Here is a 12,629-nt window from a genome sequence, read left to right on the forward strand (position 1 = left end):
TGCCCAAGGTTTGCTGAACCAAGGGTTTGGATGTTTGTTCACTTTTTCCTTGTTTATGTCAAAGTTAGAGTCAATATCTTGGAAAATACTTTGCATGATGGGATGAAGCACCAGTGAACCTGCTCAGAGGCCACCAGTATAAGACTGTAGCTCCCAGTTTTCCGTCAGTAGAACAATCAGTAGAAGTCTGTTGCATTCTTGCAGCTCCACCAATATATACGAATCAGTAAGAACCAAAGGAATGAAAAGATCTCCTCCACTCTTGGGGCAAATTTGACAAAGTTATATTGAAACCAACATGTTTTGACCGCAAAAGCCTTCGTAAGGGTTAGGGTCAAAGCTTCCTTGGCTAAGTAAAAAGTATTCAGAGACTGCAAAGTAAGGCCCGTGTCACCCGGCTCACCATCTTGCTGGTGTTTCTTGGCGAAGGACATCTCCCCGTCATTCTGCAGGTGGAACCTCTGGATGCAGCGGCGAACGAGGTCCTCCCAGCCTGGCTTCATGGACGCCCGCAGCAGACTGGTGTCCAGGGACGTAATCTTACCTGGAGGGGTTGAAGACAGACATTAAAAATTTTGTGTCTTAGATGCTTGCCTGTTATTGAGCAGCAGGGTGATTTTAACATTGACCAGTGAGACTGCCCTTTAACTGAGTGGACGAAAGTAAACTAAACGCTTCCATATTACAGATCTTTTTATTTTATAGTGGGGAAATCATTTCGCTAAAAAAACAAAAAAGAGTTTACAAATAAAATCACAGCGAGTTGGAAGAAAAACTAATCTGGCACTAGTGTTGTTGAAGGATGAAGTTGTTAGTGCAGCAGTACTAAAAGTAAGGAACATAGTGAATCATACTAATAAGGCTTTGCCAGTATGCCGTTTGAAGGCTTACACTAATACTGTTGTTTCTGGATTGAAGCCAAAAGACCGTATTTTGGGCTCATGTGCAAATATATTTTTACATCCGACTGTTCATGAGGAAAAATCCAAAATAATTACGATTCAGTGTTTTCCCCCTGAAATGTTATTCATGTAAAGCTTGAAAATCCTCCAAAAGAGCATTTAGTCCGCGGGACATTTGTGGCGTTTTGGTTCCTACAGTTCCTCAAGTGGACTCAGACCGCCGACTCAGCAAATTTTGGGCATTTGTGAACAACAACATGCCAAACGAAACTGAGACCCCCCGCAGAGGCAACCGACCCGAGACCGGCCCTGGAGACGGTCTGAGTGCGGTTGTTCGCGGTTGTTTTACTTGACATGTGCGCATTTTACCCTCAAGGCTCGCCACACATATGCAACATGTACAGTAACCATGGTAACCGCCAGCGGGTAGAAACAAAAAAAAGGGAAATGGCAAGTTGTTGAGAGTGAGGGGGTTGTGTGGAGCCCGTGTGTCCCTCCCTCTGCTTCTCATCAGCTTCTTGAAAATGTACCACAACAAAATATATGTTTAAAAAACTGCAGCGGCCATCTTGCAGAAAACGGCCCATAATGCACAGCTACACCAGTGGCGTCTGAGCTCTAATGGACTGATGTGAACAAAAAAGGGTCTGAGAACGCATCAACACTTGAAAAGAGAGCTGGGAGTGGGTTTGTTTTGTGGAAAAATGAAATGAAATTGCATTAGAATAAATTCAGGTTCACCAATTCCCATAGATGGAACTAGTGTTAAAAATATGAAATGAAGCAAATCCATCATATAGGAGGTGGATGACACCATTATATGATATATTAACACGCTGCTGCATTGGTTGAACACAACATGGTAACAGTAGACCCCCCTCCTGCACACCTTGAAGGTCCTGTCGGGTGGTGAAGCTCTCGTAGGTGGGCATCACCGGCCTCTCTTTGACGGGGACCCTCCTCGCCACACAGATCAGACAAGACTGGAAATCTACAGTTTGGATGAAAAAGTGCACGGGTTAAGACGACCCCTCAGCTGCCTCATGGATCATTCGCCATGATTACAACGGATCAACTACTGATCAAATATGGGATCGATTGCCTTTATCAGATGCAGCACACATAAACATATCAGGGTTTTATAAAATGGGAGGTGTTCCAGAGGGAGGGGACATGGAGTCGATTACACAAAACAGCACCGCGATCGCAAACGTGACTGGAACGTGAATCCCTCGGTGGCAATTTGCATCCCGAAAGCCCATCGCTCCTCTCTGTGTGTGTGTGTGTGTGTGTGTGTGTGTGTGTGTGTGTGTGTGTGTGTGTGCTGGAAGAAGCTCTGTGCGCTCTCATTCTCTCTTGGGTTGTCTTGCACTGGCTCCCATCAACACCCATACTATCAACACCTTCCTCATTAAGAAGGTCGCCCATCTGCCTCCCTCCCTGCCTGTCTGTCTGTCTGTCTGTCTGTCTGTCTGCGGCCTGTCTGCCTGTCAGCGTCTGCCCGGCTTCCATAAAGCCGTAGACATAAATATTATGCTGACAAAAGTGTAGAGATGAATGTGAGCTGAAAGACTGGTTGTACTTTAAAACGTTCTGCGAATATGAATCCAAAAACAATCACTACAAACCCAGCGCTCGCTCCTGCCTCAGATTCTAGTCCTCGCCCTTAACCTGCACCTCAGCCTCGACTTTAAACCCTCAATGTCCACCCCAGTTTCAACCTCATCCCCACCACACTCAGCCATACAAACATCAGGGGTCCAACTAATCACTGTTTTCCTTTCGAGTACTTTTTTTGTTTGATTAATCAATGAATCATTTAGTCTATAAAGTGTCAAAAACAACGACAAATGCTCATTGGAAATAAGCCTCGGCCAAAGTGATGTCTTCAAATTGCCTCCTGCTTTGTCTAAAACAATCATTTATTGTAATTATAATTAACTCTCGATCAACTAATTGTTTTTCGGCACAGCTGCTGAGGGTTGAAGAACGCCAACATGAGCCACAGGGCGTGAGACATCACCTCAGTCACACCCCGACTACAGCGTCAACCTCAATCTCAACCTCAGTATCGGCGCCAGCCTCAGCCCCAACATCTACACCAACCTCAACCTCAACCTCAATATTAATCCCAATCTCATAATTAAACTTAAAAGAATACTCCAAAGTTTTGAGTGCCCTTACCCAGCCTGAGGCAAGATGTTTGACACCATTTCCACCTCTGTACGTCCAGTGGTTCAGTTCCTGTGAGTAGCATTTCATCTTAGCTTAGCATAAAGACTTGAAGTCTATGGTAGTCGTTAGCCTGGCTCCATAGAAACTTCTCCTGAAATGGCCCTTTTTTTTTTTTTTTTTTTTTTTTTTTTTAAATCCAAGACATGTATTTCAACTCCACATGATCCACTGTGTAAGTAAGACAGCTTCAGAGTCGCTGTAAGGTTTATTTTTTCATTTTGAAGGAGCCAGGCTAACGACTCCCATTGACTACAAGTCTTTATGCTAAGCTAACATAAAAAGCTACCTACAGGAACTGAACCACTGGACGTCCAGAGGTGGAAAAGGTGTCCAACATCTGGTCTCAGTCACCCTCAGCGTTGATCTCCACTTCAGCTACACCCAGCATCACCTCCAAAATCAGTGTCAAATCTCAAACTCAGTCTAAGCCTCAGTTTCAGCTCCAGCGTGAACTTCAGCTTCAACATCTTCCTGTCTCAACCCTAAACCCTCCGCCTGTCTACCATCCACCTTCTCCTGTCGGGGCAGAGATTGGCACAATATCTGGTTGATAAAGGTCTAAAATTAGAATGCTAGACAGATTATCCTCTTTAGTGTGTGTGTGTGTGTGTGTGTGTGTGTGTGTGTGTGTGTATGTGCGTGGGGGGTGTGTGTGAATGAGAGAGTGTGTGAAGTTATGATGGGAGGATGACAAAGTGCCACACATTAATTAGTCTCTCTCTGTGGATGGGAGGAGAGAGCTGGAGAGGAGTGGCGATGAAAGGAGGACAGGACACAGGAGAGGGAGAAGGGGATGGAGGGGGAGATCGGAAAATGACAGAAAGGCAGACAAAGACAGAGCTCAAAGAAAAACAGAAAGAGCAAAAACAAAAAAAGAGCGGTAGAGATAAAAAGAGAGAGACAGAAGAACTACGAGACAGAAACAAAAGAGAGAGAAAATCACAAAGAAAACAAAAAAGAGAGCAAGAGAGACAAAAAGATCAAGAGAAATAGACGGCAAAACAAAAAACAAACAAACAAAAAAGTCTACCTTCCCCCTCCTCTTTGATAGACTTAGGCTCCGAAACGGCAAAACACTGCATGGTCTCGTATTTCTGCTGCGGCGCCTCCTGCTGGTCAGAGGCCGGCTGGGCGTCCCCGTCAGCATGCGGGTTGACCAGCATGCGACAGGTGAAGGTGTGGCTGTTCCTGCTGGCCGGGTCGCTGCTCCGCCGGTTCACTGGAGGACAGACCGAGAGACCAAAACGCCAAATCAAAGAGGGGACATCAGAATCAGAGTAACAACTGTTATCCGTTTTAGTCTCGGCTTTTATGTGTTACTCTTTCAATCACGTACGTTTTTACTAGGGTTGGGAATCTCTGGCATGAGGCCGATTACACGATATGTACAGTGGTGGAAAAAAGTTTTCGGACACCCTTAAAATTTTACACAATCTCACAATCTCAAATATTATCATGAAATATTTGTGGAAAAATCTTTTTTGTGTTTCAAAAGGTGTGGCTGCATTAGACAGATACAAACAAATACAAATTATATTTTTTTGTTCATTGTTTACAAGAAAAACTAACAAAACTAAATTCTTGACAGTGTAATCTTTATCTTCAGGCGTGTTTCCTGCGTTAGGTTCCTTGTTTTAGCCATTTTTGTGTCTGAAGAACTTTCAGATGTGCTGGCTTTATATAGACACCAAGCTTGGCAACAAAAATTGTGTCTTTTAATAAAAAGAATGACCTTCATCACTGGTACCAAAATGACCCAATACTCCAAATTTCCTATATATTTTTTTGGAACCAATCAATTTTAAGTTTTTAATGGCTTTTTTTTGGATTTGTTTAGTATTTTGGCTGTAACTGTACTAAAAGAAATTGCACTTGAAGACCTAAGAGTGATTTGTTAATGCAATATTTCACAAATGCATGGGGTGTCCGAAAACTTTTTTCCACCACTGTATCTACACATACACGGGTTACGATTAGATTCAAAAACGATATATATTTTAGTACAGAACGGTTTGATATGATTCGATACGGTTTAAGAACAATATGATAGTTAACATTTGTTGATGTAGACATTAATCATAAAGAGGCCAATTCTATAAAATGACATCCTTACAACAACAAAATCCCATGTCAATGTATTTATTTTTAGACATGGACAAAAAAAGACTTGCTGAATGAACATCATTTTGTTGGATGGTATCAGAAAATAAAATGTATATTTATAAAAACAGAACATAATTCACTATAGCAATAAATAAGTGGTGCAAAGCCGCTCCAAAAAATGATATCCTGTGGCTTAAATTGTCAATAGTGGCAAATATTAGTCCAGGAAAAGAGAAGCAAACATAACACTATTTTCACTGGTCAAGCTGGCACTGTTGGCAGTATTTACATCCATTTTTTTTTTGTTGTTTTTCGTTGTCATCATCAGTCATGCTACTAGTAGTTGTACTGTAAGTTTCGGGTTGGGAACATAACATTACGGAGCGCGAGAGTCGTTTTGTGAGTTCTCGCGTCGTTTTAGAGATGAAAACTTTAAAGCCTCAGGCAGCCGACTCCTAGTCACGCGATATCTGATCCACAACTCTACAATCAATTCATCTGAGGATTCATGGCTGATTCGTAACGATTGAGGAGTCTGCTATCGACACAGCTGTATCTCTTGCCTGTAAAAGCGGTTATTATCCGGTTGTATCGATTAATCGTTACCAACCCTAGTTTTTACATAAAAGTGACTTTGAATGTACACCGAGTCTCCCGTTCTACAGGTGTCGCACATTTTGTTGTTATTTGCAAGAATTCTTCTAACTAATCAAGCGATAAACTCATAAACCGATTATTTGTTTAGATAATGTAATTTTAATAGTCATTGCCTTAAATTTGTTATTACTATGTGGCATAGCTAGCAGACCAAAGCATCTAGCCAGAAATAAACATCTTCTTGGCACATGTTGTCCTCTGTAAGAGTGGGTGGCATGTAGTTCTTTATGGCTGGTAGTTACATACTAATACTAACATTAGTCCCTTTGCTGAATTGGCTTCGTAGTTAGTCAACCAGGTAGCAAAAACAAAATCAACAGATTATTTGGGTTGAGTGGACTCTTAGTAAAGGCTAAGATTATAGCATTTAGGAAATGCAGAAATGTGTATTCACACTTAGAAGTTTCTTTTTTGGGTGTCTAATGTCCTTTTTATGGCTGTTTGATCACTGTATTATTATTATTTTTTTTTACACTGATTAACTATGGAGCCTTTTAAGTGTCAAAAATAATGGCAAAAGCTCATGGGAAGTTAACAGAACCTGAAGCGATGCCTGACTAGCATCCAAAAAACAAAACAAAAAAATTAAAAAATTAATTTTGTGATATATGAGCAGAGAGAAGCTGGAATCAGCAAAAACGAGGGGGGTTTTGCTTAATGAATTACTTAAATGGTTAACTGATTATCAAATTCACACTGATTGATCTTCTGTACACTGACTGATCGGCACATGGGGTTTCAGCAGGGGGCGCTCTCTCTCCTGCGCGGCTCTCACCCAGGCTCTTGGGCAGGAGGTTCTTGATGAACTCGGCGTGGTCTCCGACGTGCAGCACGCTGTACACGCTGGTGTTCATCAGCTCCTCCTGCTGGTAGCACAGGTACTGGCTGACGTTCTCCGACACAAACACCATGTTGCCGTCCATGTTGACCACGAAGAAGAAGCCGTCCAGGGCCTGGGGGAGGAGGAGGAGGTGGTGGTGGTGGACGGAGAGAGGAGAAAGGAGAGGGAGATGATGAAAGGAGACGGCGTATTGGAGGGAGTTAGGAGGGAGACGGGAGAGGGAGAGCAGGAGGAAGAAGGTCAAAGAGGAAAAGGAGGAAGAGGAGGGAGCGGCATGAGGACAGCAGGGGGGGAACGGAGGGGAGGGGAGAGAGTGGACGTTAATTAGAGCGTTAACTGAGCTTAAAGCCTGAACCTGATTGGACCTGATGGCTGGAGGTGGCGGTGAAACTGTCGGGCGCGGGGCCAAAATTTCACGGCCATTAAAACCAACAATATGCTCTGACACATTCTGTCGCGGCGGCACGGCAACAAACCCGACGCCGAGCCGCACGTTCACTCTGCTGCCATAACTCAAGGTGCTGCAGCCTCTGTGTGTGTGTGTGTGTGTGTGTGTGTGTCCATGCATGCATGTGTGGGCGTGCGTTTGTGTGTATTTTTCAGTTCCTGTCAGCTCAGCAATTTCTGCCCTATATGCTCAGACTGTGAGTTTTCCCTTTGCTTGCCCCATGCCTGCACAAGCCTGAATAGAAGAGCATAGAATAGAATAGAATAGATTAGAAGAGAATAGAATAGAATAGAATAGAATAGAGCCTGCTTTCTGGCTTTCTGGCTGTTAGTCTATATTGGAGTCTTTGCAAACATCCCAACCAGTGTTGTAGCTGGTGAGTTGGGCTATATATAGACTAGTGTGTGTGTGTGTGTGTGTGTGTGTGTGGTGAGGCTCCTCCCCCCGCCTTTTCTAATCTGGCTTTTCAGCGAGGTATTTACGCCTGCTGAGGTCCAATGCTACGTCAACACACACGCACAAACACACGCATGCAGGAGCTGTTATCTCGGCCTACCTGCTCTGGACGTGCAGGCTATGTGTGTGTGTGTGTGTGTGTGTGTGTGTGTCTGCGGCCTCCGGCAAGACAAACTGTTTTTTTTTTTTTTATCTTCCTTCTACATTCTTTCTTTCCTTCTTTCTTTCTTTCTTTTGACTTTTTTCAGTGTGGCTGCTTCCTCTGTGTCGTTTAGGATATTTAAGCTCCATCAGTCAGGAGTAACATGAGCGGGGGAGTCAGTCCCAGCCTGGCTGACCGAATTATTGCCAAAACTCACATTTTTAGAGCAGAAGTTCATTTAACTAAATGTGCATTGGTGTGTGTGGGGTTTTATACAACACTGTATCTCTGCTGAAAAATTTTCTATTCAGTTTGATTTTACTGGAATAATAAACTGTTTGTGCTCTGGGTCTTTTCATTTTTTTTTTTTTTTTTTTTTTTTTTTTAGCTTGCAAACCAATTTCCAACTCACTTTTGATTCATACATATTCATAAATAAAATGCATTCTCATTACCACAGTTTTAAGTAGGTTTCAGCCGTCATGGAAATTTTTTATAGACCGACGTTTTTCGCTGATATTCAATAACTCTTAAGGTGACATTAATTAAAAAAAAAAAAAAAAAAAAACTTTACTGCCTCTTAGCACAAAATGGCTGTGTGGGGGTTGTATAGGGTTTGTGATCAATACATCTTCCCCACTTACTCGCAGTTTTACCTGCTCAGCACATTTCGGCTACAAAGACCATAAAACACCTCGTCCTCGCTCATTAGTTAGCCCGCTTTCCTGCGTTGTGGCTTTGTTGTTTACATCAGTGCAAGTGGACGCTGACAGAGGCCGCAGATTACTCGACGCCTCTTCAAATCCGCGTTTTTGAATTAATCGTGCATGCACAACGACACAGATGACGTTAAAAAGTAAACACCACGGCGGTACGGAGGCCAGCCTGGGACAAACTTTGCTCGTGCCTGCAGGCTAACAGCTACACTAAAATAACTGCGGCGTGTTTTGTGACATTCCTTACATTTCTTTCTTGAATTTCCTGTTCCATTTTTGACTCAAAATGCAGTCTTTTCCACTCGCTTCAGTTTTAGCCATTGTGAATTTTCATTATTGGGAGGTGGGGGAGGTTCAGGGGAAACTTTGGAGAGGAGGAGAAAGGAGTTTCAGGGCTGTTCACACGTTATGAAATCGTCTCAGCTCTTGGTGTGGTTGCGTCCGAGCCAGACTCTGTGTCGCTGTGGCTTTGGCCCGCACGCCGCTCGCCTCACAACACAATCACAGAGCTCCGCGTCCAAACCCACCTCCAACATCATGGGCCCGAGGGCGTCCTTATCGATGACACCCTGTCCCGTGGACGACACGTCCGCCTTCTGCACCTCGTCGGTGTCGGCCGCTGGAGCTTTTTCTGCGGTGAGAAAAACGAGAGAGAGGCGAGCAGGAGGTCAAGAGGGAGGCTGTTAAAACATCGGAGCTGACAAAACCTCCCTGTGACTCCCGTGCAAAGCAGTGATAAACCATTTTTGTCTTCATAATTACAGTTAATTTGCCTCCAGTGGACAGCTTGTTAACCTCTGTGACATTAAATGATGTCCACATGCAGTGCTGCTCCATAAGGAGGCGACAACACTCATAGAAACACTTTTATAGGCTTTTATATGATCAGTAAAAGTCACATTTACTTATATAGCCTCTGTTTGGCAACTATTTATTATTCATTTACAAGAGAGTAAGGTATTTAAACTTCTACTAATACTACAATGGACATATTACTAATAAAAGATGGAGAGGGAAGAAGAAAGAAGGAAAGAAAGAAAGGAATAAGGAAGGAAGGAAAGAAAGAAAGAAAGAAAGAAAGAAAAGAAAAATCTCCCATTTCAGATAAGGGAGGACATTTTCAGGAATCCATGATAGTGTGTCAATCACTGATGCCATGGCAAGATAATGTAACTCTGTGAGCGTGTGTGTGTGTGTGTGTGTGTGTGTGTGTGTGTGTGAGAGAGAGAGAGAGTGTTTGGTGGAAGAAACGCCCGTTAGAATGAAGTTATCGCTGTGATTCAGTCGTTCCTCAAGTGTTTTCTCAGAAACACTGAGGGTTTTGAAGACTGACCTAAGCATGTGTTTATGGTGATGATCACTCCCTCTCTCTCTCTCTCTCTCACACACACACACACACACACACACACACACCTGTAATGATAATGGACAGTTCATATCTCTCATGCCGTACCGATCACAGCATCCACTGCACTGTACATGTCTGTGCAGCCTAATAGCGGCTAATTTCCCGTCTCCTCCCTGTCTGTACCACTGGACCATTAAGCCTCCTGTGGCCCCATTAGGCCACATAGCTCACATTCCTGTTGAGCTGGACAGTCATCAGCAGTTAAAGCCTGTCACTGCACAGCGTGGACCGGCCGCCATGTAGGCTAACAAGGCATTAAAGCTACAGTATGCAATTTTTTTTTCCCACATTAAAATAACAACAAATAAGAATAAACAGGGCAAACACAGATTATACATTATCTACGTGTGTGCTCGTGCCTACATTTGCATGAAAATTGACCTTTTGGGTGATGTCTGCTGATGATCTGAGGAGTGAATGGACTGTGGTTAGATTCATGCAAAAATACACAAAGATGCGCTTAATATCTGTCGACTCAAACCACCTCCAGAGATGGTTTGACCCGCGGCACTTGAGTGGAGAAGAACGGCACATTGAACCGTCGGCTGTGGTCATGTGGCTAGTTGCTATGGAGACGACACAGGTCAGCAGGGCTGCTGGGTGTGTCACACTTGCTCGAGAACTACGGAGGTGTGCTGTCCCGTGGGTGGAGCCGTAAAGTGGAAATTAATAAAAAACCCTGTGAACATTTGAACCTGTGCATCTCCTGCTGTGTTGCACATGCAGTCAGACCGTCGACTGAAATCCGACCTCAGCAGCGAGGTTAGCAGATTGTTAGGTACTTTCAAACCAGAGGAACTTTTTTTTTTCTATGAACTGCTGGGGGAACTACCTCCATTTTTGTGTATGCACTGCAGGAACAGCAAGCGACTGTAGCTCTTAGAACTACGTTTTGAGAAGCTTTTTTAGCTACTTTGCCGGCAGAAGAGGACCTTGACGTAAGTGAATGTGGACTAGTCGAACACATGAGCCAATGCAGTGCCACTGTTGGCGTTAGCCTTTGAAAAATGGCACAAAACACAGGGAAATGGACCAATGGTTGTTGAGCTCATATGTGACAAAGGAAATACAACGTGATTTTGAGTCGTTGCAGAAATGATATTAGATACCAACCACTGACTTATGTCACTTTAGCGTTCTCGGCGGTGCAAATACAAAGCCCTTGAGGGTTTGTAACTCTTGTGGAACCTCCCAAGAGGGTAGGTCTTGTCCAAAAAAAAAAAAAAGTCCCCTGAACTGTCCAGTCAGAAAGCTCTATTATATCAAGGACTATACCTCTCCTATTAGCTCCCCCAGTCAGCATCTGCAAACCAGTAAACCTCACTGGCCAGCAGACTTTTTACTGAGATTAGCCTCTTGACCGATACAAACTGTCGTAGTTAGACCAACTTTAGTGGAGAAGGAAAGTGTTAACCAACTAGAACCACTTCTACTAATCTGTCAAAGATGTCAAAACCTTTGCTTAGAGATCAACTTCTGTAACACGCCACCTATTGGCGGCAGAGGTCACAACATTCCACTTCCACTGCTTTGGTTTTTGCTGCAAAGCTTCTCGCCTCAGTGAAGCAGCAACTTCAGCTTATGGAAGTTATCCCAATGGTGCTTAAAACTAGCTGCTGCTCCGACCATCCGGGTCATGGATCTTAAGGAGAATGACTCCATTGAGGTTCTGTGGTTCAATCATACCAACAAACCACAGCAAATGTAATTAGTCTTCAATCCAAATGAATGAGCTACATGAGCTAAATGTCTTGTAACAGAACTAAAGCAGCTTTCTGTTCGGCTGCAGCACATAATATTTAAATTCTCAAAGCTGATGTCTTCCGCTGTTTTGAAAGACAGTGTGCAAAAATACCACCTTGTTAACCTTTGCCGATGGAAGGCGGATGACTTTTGTGACAACTGGCATTTTGTGAGGGGAACAGAAATCTGATCTGATCATGATGTAGATGTGAGAGCCACATTTTAACACCAGGTGTGAATGTGACAACAACAGACAATTGGCCTAGTTTAACTTATTAAACTTTAAGTAAATATGTGGTGCTGGTGAATGTCAGCGGATATTATCTCCAAAATGACCCAAAACTTTAATGACCACTTGTGACTTTATCCTTCATCTGGTTCAAAAGTTTGGGCAATCAGTGTGGGATTGGCTGCCCCAGGTATTACATCATTGAGTCCTCCTAATATATCATAAATCAAACTTTGGCCTGATGGTGGTGCTAAAGGAAATGTTATGGGGTCCCCAAATTCTTTCTCAAGGGGTTATGAGCGTGCACAGAAATTTTCAAAAGCTTCAGGTAAGGGTTATTTGGGTTATTGTGTTGACAGCCCAGATCTGTGGCAGTTGATGAGGCGAAAAACCCAAAATATCCCTGAGCTATCGTATCGGGGAGATAACCACTTGCTTCTTACTAACAACAAAAGACCGGTGCCTTGATGAACCACGTTGAGTTTTCTACCTGAAGCGTAATTTGGTTAACAAATGTGTCTCTGTAACTTCTCATCAGCCAGCAGCTTAATGCAGATTTTAACCTCCTTAACACATCCAGCACAGGATTATGTTTTCACCTATGTGCACCGTTCGGTATGGATTTGTCCAAAACGTGGTGGGAAGGCCGGTCATGAGCCAGCGAAGGAGTCCTGAACTTTTTAGGCTAAATGTCTTCAAGGGAGCATGACAACGTAATTTCCACACGCATCCACATAACATCACTAAAC

General features: G+C 43.4%; 1 protein-coding gene across 3 annotated transcripts in view; it reads right to left on the reverse strand.

Moving 5' to 3' along the window:
* The window catches only part of LOC115375708 (nuclear receptor coactivator 2-like), a 78,125-nt gene that overhangs the window by 24,615 nt on the left and 40,881 nt on the right, over positions 1 to 12,629 (reverse strand). For all 3 annotated transcript variants that reach the window (XM_030075232.1, XM_030075233.1, XM_030075231.1), the window contains exons 4-8: positions 9,028 to 9,131; positions 6,673 to 6,850; positions 4,168 to 4,356; positions 1,792 to 1,893; positions 404 to 544 (exon numbers count right to left, since the gene is read on the reverse strand). In XM_030075232.1, coding sequence (XP_029931092.1) covers positions 404 to 544; positions 1,792 to 1,893; positions 4,168 to 4,356; positions 6,673 to 6,850; positions 9,028 to 9,131 — 714 coding nt within the window. The remainder of the gene's footprint in view (positions 1 to 403; positions 545 to 1,791; positions 1,894 to 4,167; positions 4,357 to 6,672; positions 6,851 to 9,027; positions 9,132 to 12,629) is intronic.

Source organism: Myripristis murdjan, chromosome 17 (genome assembly GCF_902150065.1).
Source record: "Myripristis murdjan chromosome 17, fMyrMur1.1, whole genome shotgun sequence".
Taxonomy (NCBI): domain Eukaryota; kingdom Metazoa; phylum Chordata; class Actinopteri; order Holocentriformes; family Holocentridae; genus Myripristis; species Myripristis murdjan.